At 39.6% G+C, this 26,798-nt stretch overlaps 1 protein-coding gene and 1 long non-coding RNA gene across 2 annotated transcripts; one reads left to right on the top strand and one right to left on the bottom strand.

Moving 5' to 3' along the window:
* Positions 1-4,333: 4,333 nt before the first annotated feature.
* Positions 4,334-25,951, bottom strand: c1qtnf4 (C1q and TNF related 4). The gene is made up of 3 exons (XM_015060263.1): positions 25,663-25,951; positions 5,774-6,135; positions 4,334-5,215 (listed from the first exon to the last, which is right to left on the bottom strand). The coding sequence occupies exons 2-3, from the start codon at positions 6,128-6,130 to the stop codon at positions 4,454-4,456; spliced, it is 1,119 nt and encodes a 372-aa protein (XP_014915749.1). The 5' UTR covers positions 6,131-6,135; positions 25,663-25,951; the 3' UTR covers positions 4,334-4,453.
* On the top strand, positions 5,222-17,819 carry LOC106964634 (uncharacterized). The gene is made up of 3 exons (XR_001428467.1): positions 5,222-5,356; positions 6,854-6,856; positions 17,808-17,819. It is a non-coding gene; the product is annotated as an uncharacterized LOC106964634 (long non-coding RNA).
* Positions 25,952-26,798: the final 847 nt, after the last annotated feature.

Below are 26,798 nucleotides of genomic sequence, written 5' to 3'. Positions count from 1 at the left end.
TATTATTATTATTATTATTATTATTATTATTATTATTATTATTACTATTATTATTATTATTATTATATGTGAGAAACTAAAAGTAATATTATTGGTACTTATTTACTTCTGGATCTAAAAACAATGCAGGGAAATCACACAAACACCAGGTGGCGCTGCAGAATAAAACCAGGACAGTCCAAGATGTTTGTCCTCTCGTTTATTTCAACGAATGTTTTTTATTTTTTATTTTGTCGCATTCACTTTACATGTAAAAATCCGTTTAACATTTCAAATAGTTGGAGGCAGACTACAGAAGACAGCAAGAGTCAAAATATCATCCAGGTTTTTTTTTTTTTTCTGGCACGACAAAACTGTTTTGAAAACTGTAGAAATTGGAACTGAACCACGTTTTGACTCGTATCTGAATATTAAATATATATATTTTTAAATACACAATTTTTGACCTAAAGCATCAGAAACAGGAACTGTACACATAACACACACAGCAGGCGTCTGCCGACCTCTGAAGCTGGACATGCGATCAGGAGAAAGCATTTCTCTTCAGATGTTTGTTTTCAGTTACATGCATGCATAACACAAGTCTCTGAGCGCTACGCCAAGGGTTCTGGAGGGTTCTGGAAGTTCTAGAGGTTCTGCAGGGGTTCTAGGTGGTTCTGGAGAGGTTCTGAAGGGTTCTGTAGGACTCATAAGGGTTCTGGAGGGTTGTGGACAGAACAAACATGATTTCCTGAGCTGCCGGGCCGACTGAATCAATCTGCCCCGCTTTCACACTGCGGCTGAGAGTTTTCTTCTGAGACTAAAGGAGAAACTCAGAGTTTTCTGGGAGAGAAAAATAACCACAAGTTTGTTTCCTGAAAGTCGCTGCCGCCTTAAAGCTTTGGAAATCAGCAATTAGTGAGACTGGAAAATTCATATTTTCAAGCTTTAGACGTAAAGATGTTTTCATGTTTGGTCCACTCCTTCTGTCAAATACATCCAGAGGAAATTAGTTTTCAGTGGTTTGCTTTGGTGTTCCTGCCTTTTCGGTTTCTAACAGGAATCACACCAAGCAATTTTTTTCCAGCCTGATTTGGAAATGGCGCTTCACTTAAAACTGGGTGAGATTTGCATATCAAACATACATTTTCGAACAGTTTCCTGCAGATCTGTGGAACGCTCTCCCAACATGTTTCCCCGCTGCTGATTCTTAACTCTAACTCACTTTTCTTTTGCCAAGTACTGACTGACTGGAGTAAAGTCAGAGCTTTGCATCTCATAAATTTTCCACCATTTGCTTCTCATAAATTTTCAACTAATGTAATAAAAACATCTAAACATTCAACAAAACTAAAGTTGAACCCCCGCGGTCCTCCAGAGGACAGGGTTGTTTGATAAGCGAAGGGTTCATGACAGTTTGAACTGTATAATCTTATTCCCAGCGGTGTGAAATTAGATATGCACATCACTGCAGCCTGGGAGAAGCAATTCAATTTTCCCCACAGTGGGCTCTGTCTGAAGACGTGAAATAAATGCTGCTAGAATTAGAAATCAAATTATGTCCCAGATCCCCGCAGGCTTGGAGGAGGCATGTGGTCAACAGTTGTATGGATACGGCGTCGTGCTCTTCTTCCAAATCTGTGTCAGTTCTGTCCTGGGATCCTTCGCTCCGGCTGCCACCGAGAGACAACATCGAGCTCCCAAATATTGGAAAGAAAACACTCATTTTGACACAAAAACCCAACACGGTTCACAGTAATTTACATGCGGTTAATGACAAAACAAGTAGAGAGACGTCTTACTTACAAGCAGAAACACCAAATGTTTGACAGGAAGCCAACATTTGAAGGAATATTTCAGTAGAGAATGAAAATTCTGATTATCTGCCTTTATCAAACCACTGAAGGTTAAACCGCTTTGAATTACTTTGCAGAAATGATCAGATCAAATGGGCATTTATGAATGTCCAACTCTTTGGTGAATCTATTTCACGATTTCAACCTTGGAGAGAATGCTTTATTTTTACTGCATTTTTATGAGACTTTTCACTCACGATTCAACCAAACTTGTCATTTAAGGCTAGCTTAGTTGAAGTTTTTACATGAAGTCACATTAGAAGCTTCTAAAATAAACTTTACTTTATATTTTATTGTACAGTTGTGGATAGAGTCCGTAACAATTAAGCACATCAGATTATCATTTTAGTGTCACTTAAATTTACTTGGAATTTCAAGACTTCATTTGTGGTTTTGTTGATAGTTAATGTTGATCTGTTATAGAAAACTGCAACCAGATTGGTTTGAGTTTGTATTTAATTAGATTGAACCCAACTAATTAATTTCACCAGAATTAATTATCTGGTAAAGTGCAGATAGATGATATTTGTGCTGACCAGTGGTGGGCACCCTTCTGCCAGTCTGCTAATAGCACAGCTAATGTTTCATTTATCACTTTTGCTGACTTTGAAAACATTTAGCACACTTCCCCTAAATTTATTTAGATTCTAAAGGGATAATTTATTTGGCTGTTTGGGAAAGTTTAAATAAAGTTCAACATGTCTTGAAGTTTTAGTCATAGACAGTTTAAAATTCTTCAAGTAGTTGGATATTTATATTCATGCTCTTATTTTGAAGTGGGGGAAGACTGTTTAAGCAACTGTTTCCTTTCCTCATGGTCAGTTTCTCCCCCAACTTTATTTCAAACAAAAAACGTAGAGGAACAAAATAAAAAATGGAAATTGAGAGAAAAACATAAACATTAAATAACATATAATTATAGAATAAGTAAATTATAATGTCAAATTTAATTGGTGCTTGAGCGCTGTAGTCTTTCAAGGGCAGATATATGAATTGACGTTAGCGCTTTAGCATTAGCTCCCTCTAAATACCGTGCTGGTGTAGCACTTCACCAGGAGCAGAAGGGTTATGATTAGCTCCTTAGGGTTAGCACAGCTAACATTTTAGCTAGCGGTGCCCACCACCAATGCTAACACTTTTTCTTGATCTCATTTAAATTATGCTGGCAGGTTATTTTGAAGCGGGGCTAATTTTGATTTTCTTACTTTTGCAACTTTTGTGCGTGATCAAACAAGCAGTGGAACTTTCATTATAGAGTGAAATATTCACATTCAAGTGAGATGGACTCCTGACATGGGAAGCCATTAGCTATAAACTAAATAGATTTTCTCTGAGGTTCTGAGTCCAAAACTCTTGTGACTTTGAGAAGGAATTATTCCTGATACCCTCTGTGACAAAAACACAACATCTTACCAAGAAGTTTCGCCCAGTTTCTAGAGCAAATATCTTAGTACAAGTTGAATTAAGGCTAAATTAATTTGCAGGCAATTTTTCAACAAGATATAGGAGCTTGTTTTAGGTCAATAATTCATGAATATTGCTAAAAAAAAAGAAAGAAAGAAGTACAACTGATGGATTAAATGTCTTGTTTGAAATGAAATAATCTGCCATTAGGACCAGAACGTTTTCATCAATATTAGAACAGATTATTCTTTTGCTGCCCCCTACAGGACATTTGTCATGAACTCAAGTGTGTATATTACATAATATTAGCTGCCTAAGCAGACAATATAGCTATACATAATTGATATAAACAGTTAGAAATTTAAACTACAGACAACAGAACACCAAAGTTATTTTACACCTTTCATGGCCTCAACATGTTATTTAAAATTATGATCCCACATTTTGATGGAGATAGTGCAAAAAGTATATATAATGGTTCTGGGATTCCACATACAGGGAATTATTCCACATATTACGGAAAACAAGCTACCAATTTAGCTGAAAAGCTACTTGTAAGTTAGTTCGGTAACACTTTATTTGAAGGGGGTTGAATAAGACTGACATGACACTGTCATAAACACCTGTCATAAACATGAATAAGCCTTCATGAATATTTATCACTGTTGTCATAAAGCGTCATTCAGTAAATTATGACACTTTTAATACAAAGTTGACATTATTCAAAATGTCTTTGTTATGACAACTTGACATTAACCAAGAAATCATTACTGATATAAATTTGTTATAAAAGTATTACTGATTGCACTTTAAAAATTAGGTAACTTTGTGTTATTAAAGGTAAAGTTTAAACAGTAATGATTTCCTGGTTAATGTCAAGTTGTCATAAAGACATTTTGAATAATGTCAACTGTGTATTAAAAGTGTCATAATTTACCGAATGATGCTTTATGACAACAGTCATAAATATTCATGAAGGCTTATTCATGTTCATGACAAGTGTTATGACATGTTTATGACAGGTGTTATGACATGTTTATGAAAGTGTCATGTCAGGCTTATTCACCCCCCTTCAAATAAAGTGCTACCGTTAGTTCTGTCTTATTTCAAGTGTAATAAGAAACCAGACCAAAACCTCTTGGTAAGATGTTGTGTTTTCACGTGTGAACATGAATCCCACCCAGGATGCTCAGTCATTTGCCACCCAGCCGTAGTTAGGGCCTCTTGGCGGCTTCTGATTGGCTGGTGGTGGCAGTGGTGGGGGAGCTGGAGCTGATGTCGGGGTAAACCAGGAAACCGGTAAAGGTGATGTACTTGGCGTGGTTGCTGTAGGCTCCGAATCCGTCTCTCTGGTGGGAGTAGAGCCAGACGACGTCGCCTGATTTCAGCGCCAGCATCAGGCTCTGGCTCTGCAGGGCCTTCTCGCCCTGGCTGTCGTCGTAGATCATCGCCTGCACCTCCAGGCGGTTCTTCATCAGCTTCACGGACAGCGTCTTCATGGGCAGCTTGCCCACGTTGAAGGAGAAGTAGTACGCCCCCGGCACGCGGCAGGTGAACACGCCCTCCGTCACGTTGAAGTCCTCGCCGATGTTGACGAAAGCCGTGTCGAAGCTGATCGGCCGGTGCTGCGGCATGCCCACCTGGTCGATTCCCAGGATGCTTTGGGTGCGGCCCGCGGAGAAGGCGGATCTCCCGTCGTCCTCTTCGTCATCATACTCCTGGCCGTCCTCCTCCTCCTCCTTCTCGGGGTCTCCTGGCCTGGACTTGGCGTCCTCTGTGTCCTGCTGAGGGTTGTAGGCGGGCTGGTGCTGGTGGTGGTGGGTCTGGTAGCTGTAGGTGTCAGGGTAGATCAGGTAGCCGTTAAAGGTGGTGTAGTGCCCAGTGTTGCTGTAGAGCGCGTAGCGGGGATCGCCATGGAGACGGAGCCAGACGGTGTCCCCGAACTCCAGCTGCAGCATGACGCTCTGGCTCTGCACCTGAGGATTTCAGCAGATGGTGTTATCGCAGCTGGGGAGAAACATGATCCAATCACAGAGGGATCAGCTTCTGTGACTCATCGTAACATAAACACAGAAGGCTTTAACTGAGCCCTGACGTTCACAAACCATAAAAGGGCAGTATGTATCTTCCAGCCACATAGTGGCACTTTATAGCACAATCAAGTAACTATGTTACCTTCAGTTGTTATAAAAAGGTTATAAAATCATCCTCAGTCAATGAGATTTTATTCTGCTCAGTTCTGCCTACATGAAAATGGCAAAGATGGACAACAATACATCTTTGAAAAGCATTAGTAGAGCCTCCTGCTCAACCAACAAAAATGCAACAAGTGGTTTCTGGAAGTAAGACAACAACAAAGTACATGTCTTTTCCAGCAGCCATTGTACAGTGCATACATTGGTAAAACCAGCTGACCAATCTTGCTGGAGCTTGGATTGCTAGGTTTAAATTGAAAATGTGAGACCTTTATGGGGCTTAAATACAGTTTCTGTTTACACCTGTAAGCTGAAAGTGAGCTGTTTTTTCCAGCCTACCTTCCTCTCCTCTCCGGCGTTCTCCTCGTAGACAATGGCCTGCACCTCGTTCCTGTTCTTCATCAGCATCACAGACAGGTCTTTGTGGGGGAACTTCCCCACCGTGAAGGAGAAGTAGTACGCCCCGGGGATGCGGCAGCGAAACAATCCCGCCTTGGCATCAAAGTCTCCGCCGATGTTGACGTAAACAGTGTCAAAGGTCACGGTCATTTTCGGTCCCCCTTCCATGCTGTTAGTGCGCGACACGGAGAAGGCCGAGCGCAGCTCTGCGTTGTCCAGCAGGCGGGCCAAACCCCAGGCGCCGCCGGCCTGGCCCAGGCACAGCAGGCCAATCAGAACGCTCGAATGCAGCAGCATTGTACCTGAAGAGAAGGCACGTTAGATTTAGTGTTTAGGATTCCCTAAGAGAGCCACTTGGTGGGAAATAAGCGGTGAAAATATTATAATCTGGGTCCCTGATTTACCTGAGGGCCTTATTTAATGAATCTCACACATCAGTTCTCATGTCAGTCGCCTTAGAGATGCTAAATGCTTTTTCCATTTATTTATCGTATCATTTATTAGAGAATATTTTGTCATTACATCATTTTATGCACCAATGCTCAACTGAGCTCAGTTGAAAACACACCACATTTTTAAACTGAAGACGTTTCCTATAACTCTTCACAGCAAGAAAACTAAATCTTATTTTATATTTTGGTCGAGTTTCTAAAGCAAATATTTTAGTCTAAAATAAGACAAACCTGACGTGAAAGTTACAGGGGCTTGTTTTAAGTAAATTATTCCTTATATTGATGAAAAAAATGCCAGTTACACTGGCAGATTATTTTACCCATAACTAAACATTTTTCCCATGTTATGAGCCAGAGGAAGATATTTGCACTAGAAACTGGACAAAAAACCTTGGTAAGATTTTGTATGTGTTCATTATTTGCTTCTGAAGTGCACTACAGAAATATTTTTAAGACTACATTAATGTCTACAGACTCAAAATGAGCAGATTAAATAACATCTGCTTGCATCTCAGAACAGCAAAAAGGTCTAATTTTCCATCCAATTAACCCTTGAAACTGCCTTTAGCAGGTATTTATTCTACATTCAACTGTTCTGCACAAAATAAGAATATCAATAAATAAGTGATAGAGATAATTATAATGGCATATTAAGAAATTGTAGATACTAAATTTCCACCAAAAAACTTTATCTCAGAAACTTTCTATGAAAAACAAGGACGTTTACAAAAGTCCAACATTTTCGACTTTGTAATCTAGGTTTTTCTTGAAAATTTTAACCTTAACATTTCTGAGATCTTTCTACCAAGTTTTTGACTTTTAAAACTCACACATTTCCAAGATTTTTCTTGAAATTTTCTGATATTAATCTCGAAATTTTGGAGTTTTTTCTAGCAAATTTCTGTAGTTTAAAACTCAGAAATTGCAAAGTTTTTTTTTTTTTTAATTTTGGACTTTTTGAACTCAGAAACTGACTTGTTTTTTCTAGGAAGTTTCTGAGATTTTTTGCAGGGAATGTATTCCTTTATTCTACCTACAATGGCTCTAATATGGCGTCAAACTGAGATAAGCAACAGAAATCATCAGCATTATGGCTCTAATTTCACAAGCATAACAATCACATAAGCAGCCCATAATAACAAATGTGCTTTAGTGGATTTTAATATAAATGACAGAACAGGAAGTACGAACACGCTCATTAAAAATCACCGAGCCGTATTAACTCATTTAACCACATGGCTCTCAGTTGAGGATGTAATTATCCGTCTCTCTCTCTCTCTGTCTCGTTGTGCTGCTGTGATGAAGCAACACAGAGCAGATGGGTGGAGGTGTCAGCCCCCCACCAAACAAAGAAACAAGGATTTAGCTTATCGTACTTTGTGACGCTCCAGCAGAGTTCAGCCGATGCTGCAGCTTTCAGGGCGGTTCATCAGTCTTAATTAGCATTCTGTGTCATTTACAAAACCCTGAATGAGGCATGAGAGCGAACTGCTCATTAAGCTAATTAAAAGAAAATAACATGTCAAAGAGTCGTCCAGCTGTGATGGATGAAAGATGCATCTAAGTTGTGCTTAGATGTGAAAGTTAAATGTGAGTTTAAAACCATTTTGAGTTATAATGTAACAGTATTTATTACACATAATGTAATAAAATCAGAGGTGAAAACCAGTCGCTGTGTTTTTGTTGTACAAAATTAAAAAAAACTCACATTTACTCAATAATCTCCATCTGTTGACTGAACAAACTGTAAAAGGATCTACTGAATTCAGAAGATTTGTATTTTTAACAAAAGTAACTAATGTTTTCCGAATGGTTTTGACACAGATTAATAGATTATTTATTAATAATATTAATAAATCACATGTTGAAAGGAGTAATTCTTTCTTCTCAGAAACACAGCTGATATTTATTTTTGTATCACGAACAGCACTGGCCTTTTAGAAAATGAAGCGTTTTGCTTAGACTGTAATTTATTTAAATACACATAAATAAAAGTGGATTTTCCATTAACTGCATTCGTAGTTCAATTAAATATGAGATTGTTTGCTGAAATGGCTGCACAACCTCTAATTTCAACACATACACTGGGCAAAACAACTTTGTTGAATTCGTCCCTGATTTCCTTTCCATGCAATAATGTCATTGGATGAAATTAGTTTTGCCGTGTCATGAAAAGCTTTTAGCCTGAAAATCACTGGTGGTGATTAAGAAACTTCCTTTTATTCAGTTTTGATTCCTAAAAGTCGCTTCTTTTACAGATTCAGTGGGACTAAAGAAAACCCAACTGTGTGATTTATATTTCATTTGAATATTTACATAAACATGCATGATGCAGTTACAGAACAGTGAAGTCATTAGCATGATTTATCTACTGTCTGCGGCTGCTGGAGCTTGTTTGGCTAAGCTGGAAAACGTGTCACAAAACCATGAAGTGAGAAGCTTTAGTGGTTGTGATTTATTATAAATTACTTTCTGCTTAACATTCTGGATGTCTAACATTCTCTCACATCAGCTTTAGCTGTAAACTGTTTAATAATGTGTTCTGCTTTTCCTCACGTCTCTAATCTGAACTGAAAGTATATTTTTCATTGCCGAAGCCTTGAGTTATTTGCACTTGAAACTAAATGCTTCTCTTGTACGTTTAAGCAAAAATAAACCTCTTTAAATAGAAGCTAATTATTGTTGTTAATTATACCGAGGGCACCGAGCTTCAGCTGATTGTTGTTGTCTGATTAGCTGTCCCAGATCAGCAGAGGGAGAAATCCATGCAGCGCTGCAGATCGTTGCAGATTCTGCCTGATAGAAAAGGTGCGGGGATGCGGACGCAGCTCCTTTGCATAATGGCAGCTGAGAAATAGTGTTTGTTTGTCTGTGTAATGGCAGCAGCTTTAACTGGCCGTGTCGACAGAACGCTCCGCAGAGAGCCGGTTGCTTCAGGTTCAAACTGAAATGAAAGAATAGATCAAACAAACCTCCTCCATAATGAGCACCCAGAGGAGGACGGGGGAGAACAGAGGAACGCACAAATCCACCCAAACCCGAAAAAATATACTGCAGTGGATTTTAAAACTCCCCTGCCCAGTTAAATGGTTACAAAACCAGTCAAATAACTGGACAGTTTCTATGTTTACTGGGCTGGATTCCCAGTGTCAGACCGTTATTATGTCTTCATATTGTCTCTCCACACTCTTTTCTGTTCAATTACTGTTCAGTGCAGGCAACAAGAGGCAAAAGAATGCATATCTAATAGCAAATATTTTTTTAGCACCAAGTAGAAAACTGTTTAGATTTTAAATGAAAATAAAATGATCAACAATCAAATGAGCTCAGCTTTATTTTTGTTAAGTGGATCCATTTCACGCAGATATTCACCTTAATCACAGCAACAACAACACCACACTGGATGAAAACTTCCCAAAGAAACAGTAAGGCTTCTTGTTTCTCTCCCTGAGATCTGTCCTGTATCTATAAATAAAGGGAAGGCAGCGGTGGACATGTCCTCCCTGTGGACAGATCAATAACGAATGATGGCGACGACCTGGAAGGAGGACAGCAGGAGGAGGGGAAACAAAAGACACAGAAACGGAGGATGTTGATGAGGAGCCACATGAAATGCAGAATTTCCTGTGGGAAGGGATTTAACACAAACCATGAAGGTGTACGGATCTCTGTGTGGCCTATATAACTTTGTTGTGTGGGTGGAGATGTGTGTTTTTCTGTTGTTTTCTTACTGCGTAGGCTGCTTTCGGTGTGTGTGTGTGAGGAAATGCGTGTGTGTACACGGCTATTTTTGTACAACTGTGAGTTTACATTAATAACTTGTTTACCCTGAAATGTGAACATTATGTAATTTTCTAGGTTGAGGAAAATGTGCTTTCTAAACTACATGTTCATTCACGTATCAGCAAGAAGTGTCAGAATATCGAGTTTTAGATTGATTTGAATGTTGGTGTAAAATACACAACGTGGAGATTTCTGGGTTTTTCAGCTTCCGTTGTTAGGAAACAAGTCTGCATCACTGCAGCAGCCTGCATGGTTGGCAGTCAGCTCTCCAGGAAAAACAGGCCGGAAATAAAAATATGGCAGCATTCCAGTTAACCATTTTAAAACTAAATCAAATAAAAAGCACTTAATTTTTGCCAATTCAGATTCGTATTCGCTGCAAAAAACACAAATTTGACCAAGTTTGGACTAGTTTGTGGTGTAAATATCTTAGTACACTTGAAAAAAGACTAAAATAACTAACAGGTAATTTTTTATTTTTATTAAATATCCCTTCTATTCATGGTAGATTATTTCACTTAAATAATGACATTTCTTTCATTTTACAAGTGAAATAATCTGGCAGTGTAACTTGCACTTTTTCATCAATATTAAGGAATTATTTAGAAAAACAAGCTCCTCTATCTTGCTGAAAAGTTACTTTTAAGTTAGTTTTCTCTTTTTTTAAGTGTACTAAGATATTTTGTCTAGAAACAAGACCAAAAATACTTGGTAAGATTTAATGTTTTTGCAGTGTATTGACCATTGCCAGGTGTTTTATAGCAATAAAGCGATAAAACAGTTTTTCGACCAATCCATGATGTTCCCCGCCTCTCGCCCAATAACAGCTGGACAAAGACATCGGTCCCCTCCTCACCCACCAGATTAAAAACGTAATCAGCTGCTTAATTTCAGATTTAAAATGTATTAAAACCGTCATTAAATGCATCGTTGAATACAAAATGAGATCCAAACATCTGAGATATTCTCTCTTCTTAATTTGCCTTCTCACACACACACACACACACACACACACACACACACGCACACACACACACACACACACACACACGCACGCACACAAATGCACGTCCTTTTATTTTAAGTAAACAAATCCTGCTAATGAACAGATCTGTTTGCTCTGCTGGGAGTTTTTACACGTAGGAATATGCATGTAGTTTGTACCTGTGTGTGTGTGCGTGTGTGTGCGTGTGTGTGTGTGTGTGTGTGTCCTGCTTGCTGGGCCATCTGCTGCAGGTGATAACAAACACATTAGCTCTCAAACTGAAGCCTCCCTGCAGCTCTCACCTGCTCTGTGAGGATTTCTACTTTCTGCTAACTTTAATTCTTCTGTTGGAACGTGATGTTGAGTTTCTGGCTGCTGCAGCGAACACGCTCAAGTTTCATCATTTAAATGTCAAAGAGTTGATTTAACTGCTGCTGAATTTATCTCACAGCTATGATTGGAAATTTTAAGTCTTCCACTTGAAACTTCGGTGAAATTTGTTGCAAAATAACTGACCTTGTGTGTGTGTGTGTGTGTGTGTGTGTGTGTGTGTGTGTGTGTATGTGTGTGTGTGAGGGGAGGAAACTGTTGCAGTAGGTTTAATTTTATTAAGAAAGCTGTTATGAAGCAGTCATCATTATTATTATTTTCAAATTAGAAACATTAATTAAAACACTTAAGGATAATAAATTACTTAAATTAATTACCATTTTTTCTAAATGTTTTTTCTCAGTGTGTGAACCAAATGATGCTTCATTCCAGTTTTACTCAGAACTGGGAAATTCCAACTTCTCAGTCTGAAAGAATCAACTGTAGCGTCTGCAAACGTTAGACTGGGAAACTGGAAGCAACTCTGAACCCGAGTTACGACTGGCAAGGCGAGTTTTACGTTTCAATATGGCCGCTGCTCGCATCATCAGTAGTAAAATGTGGTGGAAACATTATTAATTTACTGCACACGCATAAATAAAAGTGTGTCTAAAATCAATGTTATTCAAACTAAACAACTTAAAAGGGGTGTATGCTTGAAAGTAAAGCTTAAAATGCAAAAACACAAAATATTTCCAAGTATTTTTGGTTTTTAATACAAATTTAAAAACTTGACCAAAATAATATATAACTAAACTTTCAGCAAGATATAAAAGCTTGTTTTAAGTCAATAGTTCCATAATATCAATGAAATTGTACTAGTTCTGGCAGATTATTTCACATATAACAAAAACACTTTCCACATGCTACATATTTACATATTTCACTTGTAACATGTGGAAAATGTTTTTGTTATATGTGAAATAATCTGCAAGTGAAATTAATACTTTTTCATTATTATGGAATTTTTTACTTAAACCAAGCTCCTATATTTTGCTAAAAAGTTATTTGTAAATTATATTTTCTTATTTCAAATACATTATTTGCACTAAAACTAGACAAAAATATTTGGTAAGATTTTAAGCTTCATTAGAAACTCCTTAATCTCTCGCTGCCTTCTTCTTGAATTTCTGCTGTTCTCCCTTTATGTGGTCCTCAAAAAAATGGATGGAAATGACTGCAACATATTAAAAATAATTTATTTTTAACTCTAGGTCTTCTTGACATCAGCTTTCGCAATTAATCCAATAATAAGAAGTTATGGCAAAGTTTTTTATTCAGAAAACTAAAGAAAAAAACCTTCTAAATGACTTTCTATAGTGAGCTGAAATCAAATCCGTCCTTGGATGAGCTGCTTCAGTCTCTCTGTGCAGTTTTATCTCTTCTTCTCTCGCTGAACAATCTCCCACTTCGCTCTGTCGCCCCTCTCTCTCTCATTAGATCAAAGCTTCACACAGATCTATTGTTGCATTGTATCGGCGAGAACGCCAGCCTGCACAGCGTAACAAAGAGACACTCATCACACATACAATACGCTCCGGCGCGCGCGCATACACACACACACACACACACACACACACACACACACACACACACACACACACAGACAGGAGTTATTGTTTCCATGCTCCTCCATTTACATGATATTCCAGCTGTCTGGATGATGAAATCATTAGCAGATGGTTCCTTGGCTCTCAGTCCTTCATTCAACTTTTACTTCAACAGCAGAGACAGTAGAGCAGCCAAAAATACCCAAGTGAGAGAAACTCTACTTCAATATACGTTTGTTCAGGTAAAAAGAAAAAAAAAAAAGGTTCACAAATGTTTGTGGTGAAAATGTCACTGAAGTTCTGAGTAACGAATCATAAAATCTGATTTAATATTTTAAAACGATTTCACTAACTGACAAAATCTAACAAAAATATAAGAAAACACCATTCAGGAAGAAGAAATACTTCTTCACATAGGTCTAGTTTTTCCTCAATATTAATTGTTATATTAAATTAATACAGTAGATAATGTGTACATGTTAGAAAAGAGCCACTTACTGACTTTGAAATTCATTTCTCCCTGTGATCCTAATCCTGTTCCATACCGTAAAGTATCTCCAGTGACCATATGTAATGTTTACTGTATCTTATTAATCTCCAACAAGCTCAGCAGACAGAAAACATCAGAAAATAAAGCTGGTATAAAACCAAGAAGTCAGTGTCTCACGCATATTTGGTTAAAATGTTTGTTCTTTCTTCGTAAAAGTTGCTTGTATCTAATAAAGTATCCAGAAATTTGACTAAAGAGTAGAAATAATGAAGAACAATATTACTCAAATAAAAGTAAAAAGTCCACTGGAGTAAAATTACTTCTAAAATTAAACTTTTTCTAAAAAATTGTTCAAAAAATGTAACTATTTGCAGCCTGTACAGCCGGCAGCCTGTAGAGCCTACTAATGAATATATTCTCTGCTTCAGGTCAGATTTAATGTTTTTCACAGCTGCATGTTTTTAAAAAATACACAAAATTGCTCCCTGAGTTTTTAAAGATTACAGTCCTACAGAGTGACCTGCTAATATCAGACAGATTTGGATTCAGTAAAAGCCAAAAACCGTCTTTGTATCCGTTTCCACTCCTTCACAGTTGATCAATGTGTTGCTGTGAGTTCAGCCGGTTTTCTGCTGAGCAGCTCCGGTTAAGGCCGACCGGTTCTGCTCTCCATCCTCTCAGCAGTAAGGCGGAGGCAGGATGGGGTCTGCCGGTTCCTCGTCTCCCTCTGCCGTCAGAGTAAAGAGCGCCTTTGGAAAATGACTTTCACTGGAACGGCAGCACGCAGCCGTGAAAAGCACACAGGCACAAAGGCAACAACGGGCCGAGATCGTCTGAGGGAGGCGGGTTTGATCCAGAGGAAAATAATCACTGCTGATCAGACTCTGCGTGAAGCGCTGAGGTTGTCTTTGAATCATTTCAGTCAGCAGAAATATTAATTGCTGGAGCTTCTCCACACTGCAAAAACACAAAATCTTACCAAGTATTGTTGGTTTAGTTTCTAGTGCAAATATCTTAGCACACTTGAAATAAGACAAAACTAACTAATAAGTAACATTTCAGGAAGATAGAGGAGCTTATTCTTAGTCAATAATTTCTTAATATTTATACAAAAGTCTTACTGGCAGATTATGCAGAGTACGAGTGAAATAATCTGCCAGTATATCAACTTTTCTTAAAATCAATATTAAATTAATTGGCTTTAGTTACATTATGCAAGCTTCTGTTTCTTGGAAAGTTATAATTAGTTTTGCCTCATTCAGCTGCACTAAGATATTTGCACTAGAAGCTAGAACAAAACACTTGATAAGACTTTATTTTTCCAATGTAACATTTAGTGGTTAAAAATAATCGATAAACGGATAAATCCATCTGTAGATTATTTACTTCACTGGTAGTTTGTTCTTTGCCATCAACTCTTTTTTTAAAACTTATAGTCTGACCTACGGATTAAGTGTTTTGGTGCCATGTTACAAAGTTCAGACAGTAAAGAAACCTAAAAATCTGTAATACAGAACTTTCATATTTTAGAATGGTCTAGTCAAAGTCCCTAATTTGATGTGAAAATTGTTCATTGCTGACAAGTTCCATATAATCTGACAAATAAGCAAAAATGTTTGTTTGTCCAAGTGGAAAGTTTGTAAAAAACATTTTGCTATGCAAAATAATTCTTCCCTTTCACTTTGTGTTGGAAAATTTTAAAGATTCCAGAGAAATGCTCAGAGGTCTGTGATTCTGTCTGCATCTCGTTATAAATATGCTTTCATAAAACTCATGCAGAGTTCCTAGCAGAGTGGGATGTTTTTTAATTAAAGCCGCAAATCAACTGGAGACGGCAACAGTTTGCATATTCTGTTCCACATTTAGGAAAATCATTTTTTGCAATATGCATCAGGATATTAACTACTGGATGCATCCGTAGACGAGATCAATGCTTCTCTGCACATTTTCATTTATTTTCCCAGTTTAGAGAATCATTGAGTTTTATATTTCTGTAAGCTCTTACAGTTCATCATTTCTGAATTGTAGTTTAACAGACAGAAATCTTGGTTGCATAACATTGAATTATCAGGCAGCTGCCTGGAAGAGGGCCGACAGGAAGCTGAGGAACTTGTTTCTTTGTCGTCTTCTTGTGCGGTAAAGTGAAATCTGCTCAGGTAGCAGGAATTTGTAGAAACTGACAAGAGAAGTCGGTGCTCTGCTCTCCTGCAGCCTTCCTCTCCTCTCTGCCTCAGACTCTGTTTTATCTGCTTGTTTATTCCAGGACGTATTTCAGATGTTTCTCATCTGACCTTGATTTTTTTTTTATATAGTAATTGGAAACTGTTGTGATAGCAACAGTAACTAGAGAAAACGGTTCATGATACCAAATAGGATGATGCTGAAGATTTATCCTAATGTAATAAAACCTTTTGCAAGTTATTGGAAGCTGTATGGGTGGAATCTGAACAATTAAAGCCAACAGGGCCGGTCCAACTCTTTTTGGGGCCCTAAGCGTATTTTAATTTCAGGGCCCCAATACCAACATATCGACCCTGAGCTACTGTAAATGTGTAACATATCTGCTATAGTTAGCATTTGTATTTAACTTACATCATGTTATTATGGCTACTGAATTTAAACTTACAGGAGTAGCAAACAAAAAAAAAAATTGGATTTTGAGAGTGATATGCAACTGTGCCACATTATTTCAATTATTTTAAAATTAACATCAGCTGATAAAAATAAAATTTGCAGAAACCAAGTTCACAAATTTTATATTTTACATTTCTATAATGGCGCCAGCGGCCAATAGCAGGAAGAGATTAATGTATTATTCGAGTACCAATTACAAAAATTTCGCTTTTCCGTGTGTAATATATATTTTGAATTTATATTTTTTAATTTATCATGCTAGCTTTTGCTCTTGAGGGCCCCCTGGTGGTGTGGAGGCTCTAAGCAGCTCTTAACTTGCTCTGAATAATAACGTATTTATTTTCTTAGGGTAAGGGGTTAGGGTTTGAATTTTCACATTTAGTGAAAATTCAAAGTTCTGCTCTTTTGTTTCCAGCTGTCTTTTGTGTGCCTGACATTTTCAAACGAGGTCAAAGAAAAGAGCTCACAGAGGACATTCTTTAATTAATCACACCCACGCCTCTGCTTGGTGACTTTAGGTTGGGATGTGTGGCAGATCGGTGGGCGCCTTCGCTCTGAGCTGCTCTTTTAGACGGGACCATGAGGAGGCAGACAGGTTGTACACAAACTGGAGACGAGAAAAACCCAAAGAGAAATCAAACCGAACATTATTTCCCAAAGTGTCTGCTGCAAACAAAGATGTCAATAATTCATGCTCTTAGTAGGTAATTGGAGTCGCGTTGAGCCTCAGGAGGGTCTGTGGCTCTTTGTGAAATGAAACAGCATATTATGGGATTTTACCTGCCAAAACAAAAAGCTCCTCACTAACTTTAGCAGAAATTTTATGGCTTTTATTTTTCACGAGTGATTATTAGGAATGTTGCAATAAATCAATTAATCATATGATAAATTAAAATGAGTTCAATAATTTCCATGTGCATAATTTATTGTTTTTCTCCCTTTCTTTGAGAATTTGTTCTTGCATTATTATTATGATTATGCCATAACCATTGTTCTTCTTTAAAATGGTCTCAAAATGACATTTTTATTGCAATAACAATTATCCTGTTATTTATTTATTTGTTGTTATAACAATCCTATTTGTCACATTCATATGGAAAATCCTGTTTCACACTCATCTTGTGTTCTTGCTAAACAGTGATTTGTAAGTTATTTTTTATTTTAAGTGCACTAAGACATTTGTACTGTAAAACAGACTGAAAATACTTTGTGTTTTTTTTCAGTGCGTAGCTGCATTTCATCACGTTCAGCCTCTGTGTGATGCACATATTAAGAGCATCAGTGACCTTTCAGGTCTGTCCAATGAAACATTTATGAAGAAAAGAATGCAAAGAAATCAATATGTTTTCTCAGATCAGTGTTAAGTGGCTGATTTCAAGTGAAAAAACATTTTAACTTAATTCAGTTTGGTTTGCTCCGACATGCTTCGGCTCACATTTCCCGATAGAAAAATCCCTGTAGTTTATTGTTTCCATAACGATGGAGGCTGCCCGTGTGTGTTTGAACGCTGCGGAGTGTGACTGATGTTCTGAAGCCGCCGCCGTCGGACAGCGGCCTGCTGGGAGATAAAAATCCGGGTGCAGTGATCTGAGGGAGGGCGCATGTGAAGCCCCTCTCCTCTGGACTGAAAGTCAAAATGAGAACAGGCACTTGGACTGAGGCTGGTCATCAAAGCGTGCAGCCGAGTGTGAAGCTTCATTATCAGGACGAGAAACCTTAAAGGTGACATAAGGATGTGAAGCCTGGGATCCGCAGGTTGAATAATTAAACTCTGAGCTGTTTATGGAGTGAAGATTTCTGTTACAAAGAATAACTCCCATTTATATAAGCAGAGCAGAAATAATTTGGAATCTGTGCTGAATAAATTCTACATGAAATTCAAACAAATTTCCTGAAGATTAAGCAAATATGGAGGCTTTTGGAGATATTAAATGGGGCCTTTATGTAAAACACATCATGTTATAATTTCATCCCTTCATCAAAATCATACCTTTGATTGTTTTGATATTTTTCTTGCGTGTTTGAGGAATCCTTGAATCTCACGACTTTGCTTTCCACAAATCTCCTCCGCCTCAGCTCCTCTAGACTAGTGGCAGCAGCAATTAGCAGACATCTGGTGGAACTGTGGGTCTAATGAGTTGATTATAGAAACCACCTATCAGTCGTACGCTCACTGTTGCAAGCGGCTCACTGAGAAGCATTGCTGTGATTACATGCTGAAGGCACAGTGTCAAAAAGAGCAGGAGCTGCTTAAAGAGACAAAGACAAAATTTCAAATTGCTAAATAGCAAAGTTTGATATTTACAGAATCGTTTATAACAACTGAAGTTAACATAATTACTTGATTGTGATATTAAATGGCACTAGGTTGCCTGACACGTAATACCGTGCACATTACGTATCAAGTATTTTTCTTAGGGTTCTCATACACTACAAAACACAAAATCTTTACCAAGTATTGGTACTGACTAGTTTCTAGTCCAAATGTCTTAGTACACTTAAAATAAGACAAAACTAACTTACAAGTAACTTAGGTTCCTGTTATAATTATATTATTTCTTAATACCTGTAAAAATACAGATTCTAAGTGAAATAAGACATTTTATCTTATTTCGCTTGGCCATTTCGTTTCCCATTTTTTGTTTGGGAAACAAAATGTTTTGTTCCATTTTCAAGTTTGATAATAAATTTGCTCTAGAAAGACAAAAATACCTTTTTAGGATTTTGTGTTTTTGCAGTGTACCTGTCCCTACTGGTTTTCTACCGTCTCCCTGCAGCTTTTGGGAGTCAAACCTGAGGACATGAGTTTCACAAACACTTCCTGTTCCTGTTTTCTTCCTCTGAATTTAGCTTTTTTTTAAATCACTTTGAGGTCTGACACCATGTATCGTTGCGTCTCCTCCTTCCTCTCCAAACGCACAAAGAGGAAACAAACGGAGCAGATCTGCAGAGGCTACTGAGCATTTCCACCCCAGATGTGCAGCAACAAGCTGCAGCCGGCCTCTTGGGACAGGAGAGAAAGGCAGCTGGGGGAGCGGTTATCTGAAGGCGCAGTGACAGACCCCGCTGCTGCTGTCCCGCTCATTAATCCCTCTCTCGGCTGCTTCTTGTCCTCCATCCTCAGCATGTCACCGTCTGACAGCTGCAGACACCAGGACCTGCCTGGGGACCGCATGCATGGCAGCAACGCAGCGACGGGAATACAAACAAAAAAAAACATGAAACACAAGACGCCAGGACTTACAGCCGGAGCAAACAATAGAGACCCACTTCCATGAATCCAAATCCGCATTCAAACTGTTGTTTTCATCAAACTCAACCTGGAGCAGAATCAGGTTTTCTAAGGCTGTTTTCACACCTGATGGTGAAATAGACTCGGCTCAATTGAGAAACAAAATTGCAAGATTTGTTACATTTTCAGCTGCTGTTGTTCTCTTCCTCTCTGCACTTAGTCAAACGATCCGAACCTTTTGGAAACCTGCTCCCCTCCTGGCCTGTGGGGGCGCTGCATCAAGAACCTCAGAAGGAAACAACACAAAAACCTCTGAAGACACTGAGCACAACTTCCTTCTTCACAAAATGTCAACAAAAATGAAATGGTGTCAGACTTTAGCGGTTGTATGAGTCCTTCTTTGTCTTTGGTAAAAGATCAGGAGTTATTTCTCCCACTAGCATGTTTGTTTTGGTTGTATTTACCCAGAATGCCCTGTGTTGCAGTCCGCGGTCTACAGACCCCTTAGCACTCACACATGCATTGAAACACCAGATTTCACTTTAACCGAACAGAGACTGAAGTTTGTAGGCAGACCAGAGTTTGACTCACCTTCCCAAAAGAACTGAACTTTCTAGACAAATGAACCAGAGTTTGATTACAGCGAGCTGAACAGAGCTGGTGTGAATGCACCCTAACTGTTTGCTGGAAGCTATGGCTACATCATCTGCATGAAAGGATTGTTGGTATTCTCAGTGCTATCATGTAATTCAAAGCAAAGATCCTTGCAGAGCTGCTGGCATCTCTCTCAGGCTTTCACTCGTTTCTTTCTGTCTTTCAAGGTCTTTCAGTTTGCTTTCAGTCTCTGGAGAGCCACGCTGCTTCAGTGCACTTGTCTCACTCTGACCGTTCAACACACTGTATGAAATATAAACCTGATATAGACTGCAGATCAGAATATATCAGTTCAGAATATGTTTAAAATCCAACATTTTTAGGTGGATTTATCTTAAAAACCACTGGGTAACTGGATTCTCTGAACTGGGCCGAATGGTCTCACATCAACATGTGTTTTTCCGTCTTAGTTATTTATTTGAATTTTTAGAAAGCCAGATAATAATCAGATGTCAGACAAATATAATCCTGAATCAGGAGTGAATTAAAGGTGTATTTTTTGTCTCTTTCTTCAGCCATGTGTTTGCATTTCCATCCTGCACTGCCTCTTACATGACTGGTGTGTGTTTGGTGGTTGTAATCACACTCGTAATGAGCCAGAGCGGCAGTCAGGGAGTCCAGTCTGCTGCCTCGCCGTGTCCCGTCTGTTAGGGATGGATCAAACCCTGCTGTGTTTGCTGGCAGGACACCGACTCTCTGCTATCCTCTGCTTCTTCTCCTTCTGGCTTTGCAACATCGATGAATGAAATGAGAGCTCTGACACCAGCCCGGTTTAATCCAACTCCAGTCCGTTTGCCCAGATAGGCCGGTCCGTTTGGGAGATGTGAATGTGAAATCGAACTCTGATCCGCCTGGGTCTCGGTTCAGTTCAAGTCAACTCTGGTGCGAATGCGTCTAAAGCAGCAGTGTAACTACACTGCAGGGCATTCTGGGTAAATGCAAACAAAACAAACACATTAGCTAAGCAATAGAAATGACTGAGCAGTAGAAATTTCTTATTTTTTACCAAAACAAAAGAGAAATTATACAACTGCTAAAATCTGACGCAACTCCATTTTTGTTTATATCTCAAGAAGAAGGAAGTTGAGCTCAGTGTCTTCAGAGGTTTCTGTGTTGTTTCCTTCAGTGGTTCTTGTTACAGCGCCTCCACAGGCCAGGAGGGGAACAGGCTACTCAAAGGGTTTGGTTGGTTTGTAAAAACAGCTGAAAATGTAACAATGTTGCAATATCTTTCGCCAATCAAACTTAATCTACCTGATTTCTCTTTTGTCTTTGGTAAAAGACCACAAGGCATTTCTACCGCTAACGCTAAGCTAACACGTATGTTTTGGTTGTATTTACCCAGAATCCAAAAGCACTTCCTGTTTTTAGAGCTGGAAGTGTGAACACCAGTCCGCTTTGTGTTCACATATGCATTCGAACCGTACCAGAGTTCACTTCAACCGAACCAAACCGAGGTTTGTAGACGAACCAGAGTTCCATTATGCATTCACACCTTCCAAAAAACCGGACCTTCTAGGCAAACGGACTGGAGTTGGACTAAAGCGAACTAAACAGGACTGGTGTGAATGAACCCTAAAACTTCACTAAAACTTATCTGCTGCTATCCATACTTGAATCTGGGAGTTTTGCCTGCTGGTTCGTTGCTGGATTTGTTTCTTTTTGTTCTTATTTGCATAATGTGCTAGAAAGGCAGCAGAACGCTCTGGTCCATGTCGATGACCCAGCAAAAGAAAACCACAGGATTTCTTTTCCTGTAACATTGGAGGAAGACGTTTAGTTTCAGGAAACAGTGTGTGTTATCTTCAGGATGTTGCAGGAGCCAGATTAGTGTAGCACCGAGGGATTATCAGATGGTGACAGTGTGCAGCTCAAAGCGTCCTCCGCTGTAGCACAGCCATCTCTTTCTGCTCAAGGTTTACTCTCACTGATCCAAACCTCAAGGTGTGAAGTTTAAAATAATCCAACTTGTGTTCCCATCATCCACTTCTCACATCGCACTTCATGCTCACACTCCCGCTGCCTCCTGTTTAAATATGTGCTTTCCTGAGGCTGGTCAATAATCTCATTCTGGTTTCGGTCTGCTTTTTTTGTCCTGTGTGGGATCCACTTTGAGCTTTCAGGCTCGGAAAGCTCGGAGCGAACTGCTTTGAGTGCTCCGTTTGCTGTTTGCAGAGCTGTGCTTGACATCAGCAAAAGCATCTTTGCGAAAAAAATAAAATAAAAAATCCACATTCAGCTTTATTTGGAGCATGTTGCCAGAGTAACTGTTGCTGCAGGAAGCTGGTTAAACACGACTTATTGTCCGAAACTTCAGAAAGTTGTGCAGCAGCAGCAGACGAAGCCCTCCATCACACCAGCTGTTCAGATTATTGGATGCTCATGAAGAACCTCTTGACGTTGAATAAATGTTACGTTTAAACCCTTCATGACACATTTAGCTGCTCCTCCTGCTGTGCTCAGCACAGCATATTTTTTTGTGGTAGAACTGCAAACAGACGTGAAAAATCCCTGAACAGGGCAGAATTTCTGCTGGTTTTCGGTTCGGCACAGCAGCATCCAGGTCACTTTGTTCAATAGATGATGCTGGTGCAGATATCAGAGCTCCTATGGTGGCTAAAAGCTTGGCAAAACACACTTTTGCTCACAAACAAACTCGGCAAAGCAAATATGGTGACACATATGGCATTATGTACGTTTTCCTGCAGACATGTTGGAGGACAAATCTGAAAAAGACAAACTGCTGCAGTGCAGAGGGCCAGGAAGCACTGCTCACAAAATCCTTCATGCTGAGTGTGAAACTTTTGATTAAAGAACATTTTAACAGAATCTGCTGTGCAGATATTGGGAGATAATCAGCAGAAGTTTCTCTTATTAGACCTGTTTCTGTTTATAGTGAGGAAAACAGTTTTTTCTCATTTTGACAATGTGTCAAATAATCAGTTTTTGTAAAGAAAACACATTTCTATGATTGCGTTCAACATCTCAGTGTCTATATTAGAGCTTTTAAGTATCAACATGATTTGGACATATCCAGAAGTCCAACAATCTTCACTGTTTATGTTGTTTTTTCATTGAACCAACAGTTTAAGTAGGGAGTTAAACTGTGTCTGTTGCTGGTTATGGAGTCGCTTTCTTAGGGTCTCTTGTTCAAGCAGCTGGATACAAAAATAAAGTTAAAGCTTGACTTCTTTTTTTAGAACAAAGCCCCGTCTTTCTTTTGATCAGACGTTTCTGCTACTTTTATGTCTGCGCCGGATTATGCAGATTTTTTCGCGTGTTCACGTCTCTTCACCATGCCCTCGTTTCATGGCTGACCATGAAGCAGCGATTCGTTCCATAATTAAAACTTTCCCAAGTGAATGTATTTTACACCATTCACTCTGTTTGGGTTGTTTGTCAGAAAAAAACATGTTTAGTTATAAAGAAACAATCAGTTTCAAAACAATCTGATCTGAAGTGGAAACAGTTTGGCTCACTGTTTCTTCCAACGTTGTTTTGTTGTTTGCTTCTATTGTCTGAAAGCCGCAGGTCAGAATTTCTCTAAGGTTGGTGGCTGAACTTGACAGTCATCACCTTTATTATTTCAGTTTTACCTCATTTTTGTAGAGGTGCTGCTGTTTTTCTGGATCATTTCCCAGCTAATGACCATGGAGGGAGAAATTGGACTCACATAATGGACGCTGGAACACTTTGGTAGTTTAAGGTCGACTCAGTGACAGAGAAGAGGGCTGGTCCTGTGGCTAAAAGCCCAAAGCATCACTCCCTCAGCGCCGTGCTGAGTTTCAAACTTCTTTGAATGATGAACATTTAATTGTTTAGAAATGCCCTCATAACCCTTCCCAGATTGATTTTCTCATTGCTTCTCAAAGGTCAAGTTTTTCTGACTTGGGAAGCAACGAGCCAAACCATGCGTATTTATACAGGTGGTTTTATTTGCTGTTGACGCGTTAAACAGTGAATTTGACTGAAAGCATCTGCTGCTACTTTCAAACCTCCATCACAGGTTTGATGGAGGTCATGATGCTCCATGGAAGCAGCCTGAGGGATCAGCGTTTCACCTGCAGCTTCTTCAGTCTTTCAGCATATTCAGTTAAATCTAAACTATTTTAGACTCTAATAGAAACAAGATTGTGTATTTTTTCATTTTGAACCCTTATACATATACATCCTATATGAAATATATAAAGCTCTGGAAAATATTAAGAGGCCACTGCAAACTGATTTTACATTTCTATGTTTTGAGTAAAATGAACATTGTTCTTTTATGAACTACTGTCAACATGTCTCTGAAATTCCAAGCAAACATTTAGCATTTATTTGCAGAAAATGAGAAATGGTTAAATAACAAAAAAGAAGCAGTGCTCAAATAATGCAAAGAAAACAAGTTTATATATATTTAGAAACAACATTAAAAACATTTTAACTCAGGAAGAGATCAGGAATCAACATTTGGTGGAATAACAGGTTTTCAAAGGCGTTCAGTGCAGTGGACTCTTCAGATTTTCCAAAGCTGCATATTTTTTTATGTTTTTGTTTATCTTCATGCTTCCATTTACTGATGGTACACCTGAATATCTGAATATAAAACATATTTCTATTCTATCACATATTATATGAAAAAAATCTACTTCTGCTGCAGGTGTTTTCGTCTGGATTATTCAGAATCACATCTTGTGCTCTCAGGTGCTGAATATAAGTTTATTACATCTATGCTGTGTGTATGTGCGCGCGTGTGTGTGTGTAGGTGTCTGCGTGTGTGTGTGTGCGTGTGTTTTGTGTCTCATAAATCTTGGTGTCTTTGTTTGCCCTCATGGCATGAGCAGCTGCCAGCAGCCCTCAGTAAGGAATGGCTTCAGAAGCAGCTGGATGCACACACACACACACACACACACACACACACACGCCGCGCACACACCTACACACATCCGCGCGCCCACACACTCCTACAGATGCTGTTAATAACACAAGCACATGTGCTTACAAATGTGTAATGTGCTGACACGATGACTGCGCTGCCTGAACGGAGCGCGGCGCTAACACTGATCTGGGTTCAGATACTGGATCTGCAGACAAAAGGAGAGGAACTCCCGCCTGGAGATAAGGGACATCTCTGCACCTCAGGATCACTCACAGGGATTCTCTGATGTCTCCCGCATGCATGACGATTAATAATCCATATGATGTCTGATCCTGACACACAGAACTCTCGGGGCAAAGGTTTTCCACAAACAAGAGGAGGAAATGTAAGAGATGTCTGTCTGCTCTCCACTCACACAACACTTCATCACTTCAACAATCATCCCAGATATTGACACTGTGAGGACGCGGCAGTGTGTACGAAGCCCCGCTGCCCCCGGAGGGGCATCGCTGCTTCTGGAGATCGGTGCGGATAAATAATGCATGCTGCTCCGACGCAGCACGACTGCTCAATCCTCAGCCAGCATTATGCTTTTGTGCCAGCGCTCACAAAGGACTGAAGAAAAGCATCAGGAACACAACGGCAGAAATCTGGAACATCTCCTCCTTCACTTCTTAAATCAGAGAAATGCTGCATTCCTGCACACTCCCATGTCTGATCTGATCCAAAACTTCAGCGCGTCAACGTTCACACCTGAACCCGAACAACTTCTGCACACAGAACGATGAAGAGGACGAGGAAGAGGAGGAGGCGGCTCACCTGTTAGTGCTTTCTGTCCTCCGTCCTGGCTGTGTGTGGAGCGCAGAGCTGAAACTTCTGCCTTACTGCATGGATCTCCCCTCCACACACACACACACACACACACACACGCACACACACTCCCCTCTCTCTATCTGCTCTCCCACCCGCCATGCTGTGTTTTTTTTGGATCCCTCCCCATCACCGTTTCTTCTCCATCTGCCTCACTCTCCCTCCTTCAGTGTCTTCACTCAACCTGCTGCTGATCCTGGCTTTGAAGATTTATAAACAGATCCCCAAAGGCTACCTAAACACACACACACACGCACACACACACACACACACACACACGCACACACACACACACAATGCGCGCACAGTTCATGCATGTTGATGATGTCTGTACGTTTAATCAATGAGGTGCAATGCGCAGCACTGCAGTGGACGCTGCAGGATAGATGCACTTAGATGCAACGCTCTGCTAACCCAGATCCAAGTGTGTGTGTGTTCACCTGTGTTTGGTGTGTGTGTGTGTGTGTGTGTGTGTTCAGTTAAATTGGTGGGGAGGAGCAGCCGTGCCATAAGAAGCGTTCTGTGTAGACGGGCTGCCAATTTCCTCCCTCCTGCTCATTGTTGGGAGTCATTATCTCACCTCTGGGAGGCTGCAGGGTGAAATGAAGACACACACACACACACACACACACACACACACACACACACGAAAGGCAAAACATGTAATGCTCTGAAAGCTGAAATTCATCCCACTCGGTCTTCCTTTTATAATCTTATTCAAATTCCACAGTCTGTTGCTCACTCATATTTAAATGAGCACTTGACTGAATCCCTCCTGTGTGTTTTGCTTTTCTTGGCCAACTCTTGGCCGGCTGCCGCGCTCTGTTGCATCCCAGCTTACAGGACACTTTTTCGGCATGCTGCCGCGCTCTTTGTGCCGCAGCCAACGCGCAGATATAGAGTTAAAAGAGTGGGCAGCGCGGCAAAGCTAAACACGGCTAATGTCAGCCGGGTGGCGTGCGTCAGCTGCGACCAGGACGGTAACGGACCGGGGAGCCAGCAGAGCTCAGGACTCTGGCGCTGGGAGAAGGTTCTGTTTACTCATTTCACTCATTCTTGGAGTTTAAACAGAACCAAGAAAAAAA

Source organism: Poecilia latipinna, unplaced genomic scaffold, assembly GCF_001443285.1.
Source record: "Poecilia latipinna isolate Pla-1442-1.1 unplaced genomic scaffold, P_latipinna-1.0 Scaffold1697, whole genome shotgun sequence".
NCBI classification, from domain to species: domain Eukaryota; kingdom Metazoa; phylum Chordata; class Actinopteri; order Cyprinodontiformes; family Poeciliidae; genus Poecilia; species Poecilia latipinna.
The sequence above is the reverse complement of the archived record's forward strand: the minus strand, read 5'-3'. Positions and strand labels throughout refer to the sequence as shown.

Bases quoted from the DNA above. Each gene is read 5' to 3' on its own strand.
- c1qtnf4 (XM_015060263.1), bottom strand. From the start codon at position 6,130: ATGCTGCTGCATTCGAGCGTTCTGATTGGCCTGCTGTGCCTGGGCCAG. The intron at 5,216-5,773 runs GTAGGCTGGAAA...TGAAATCCTCAG, and splicing joins ACGCCGGAGAGGAGAGGAAG to GTGCAGAGCCAGAGCGTCAT.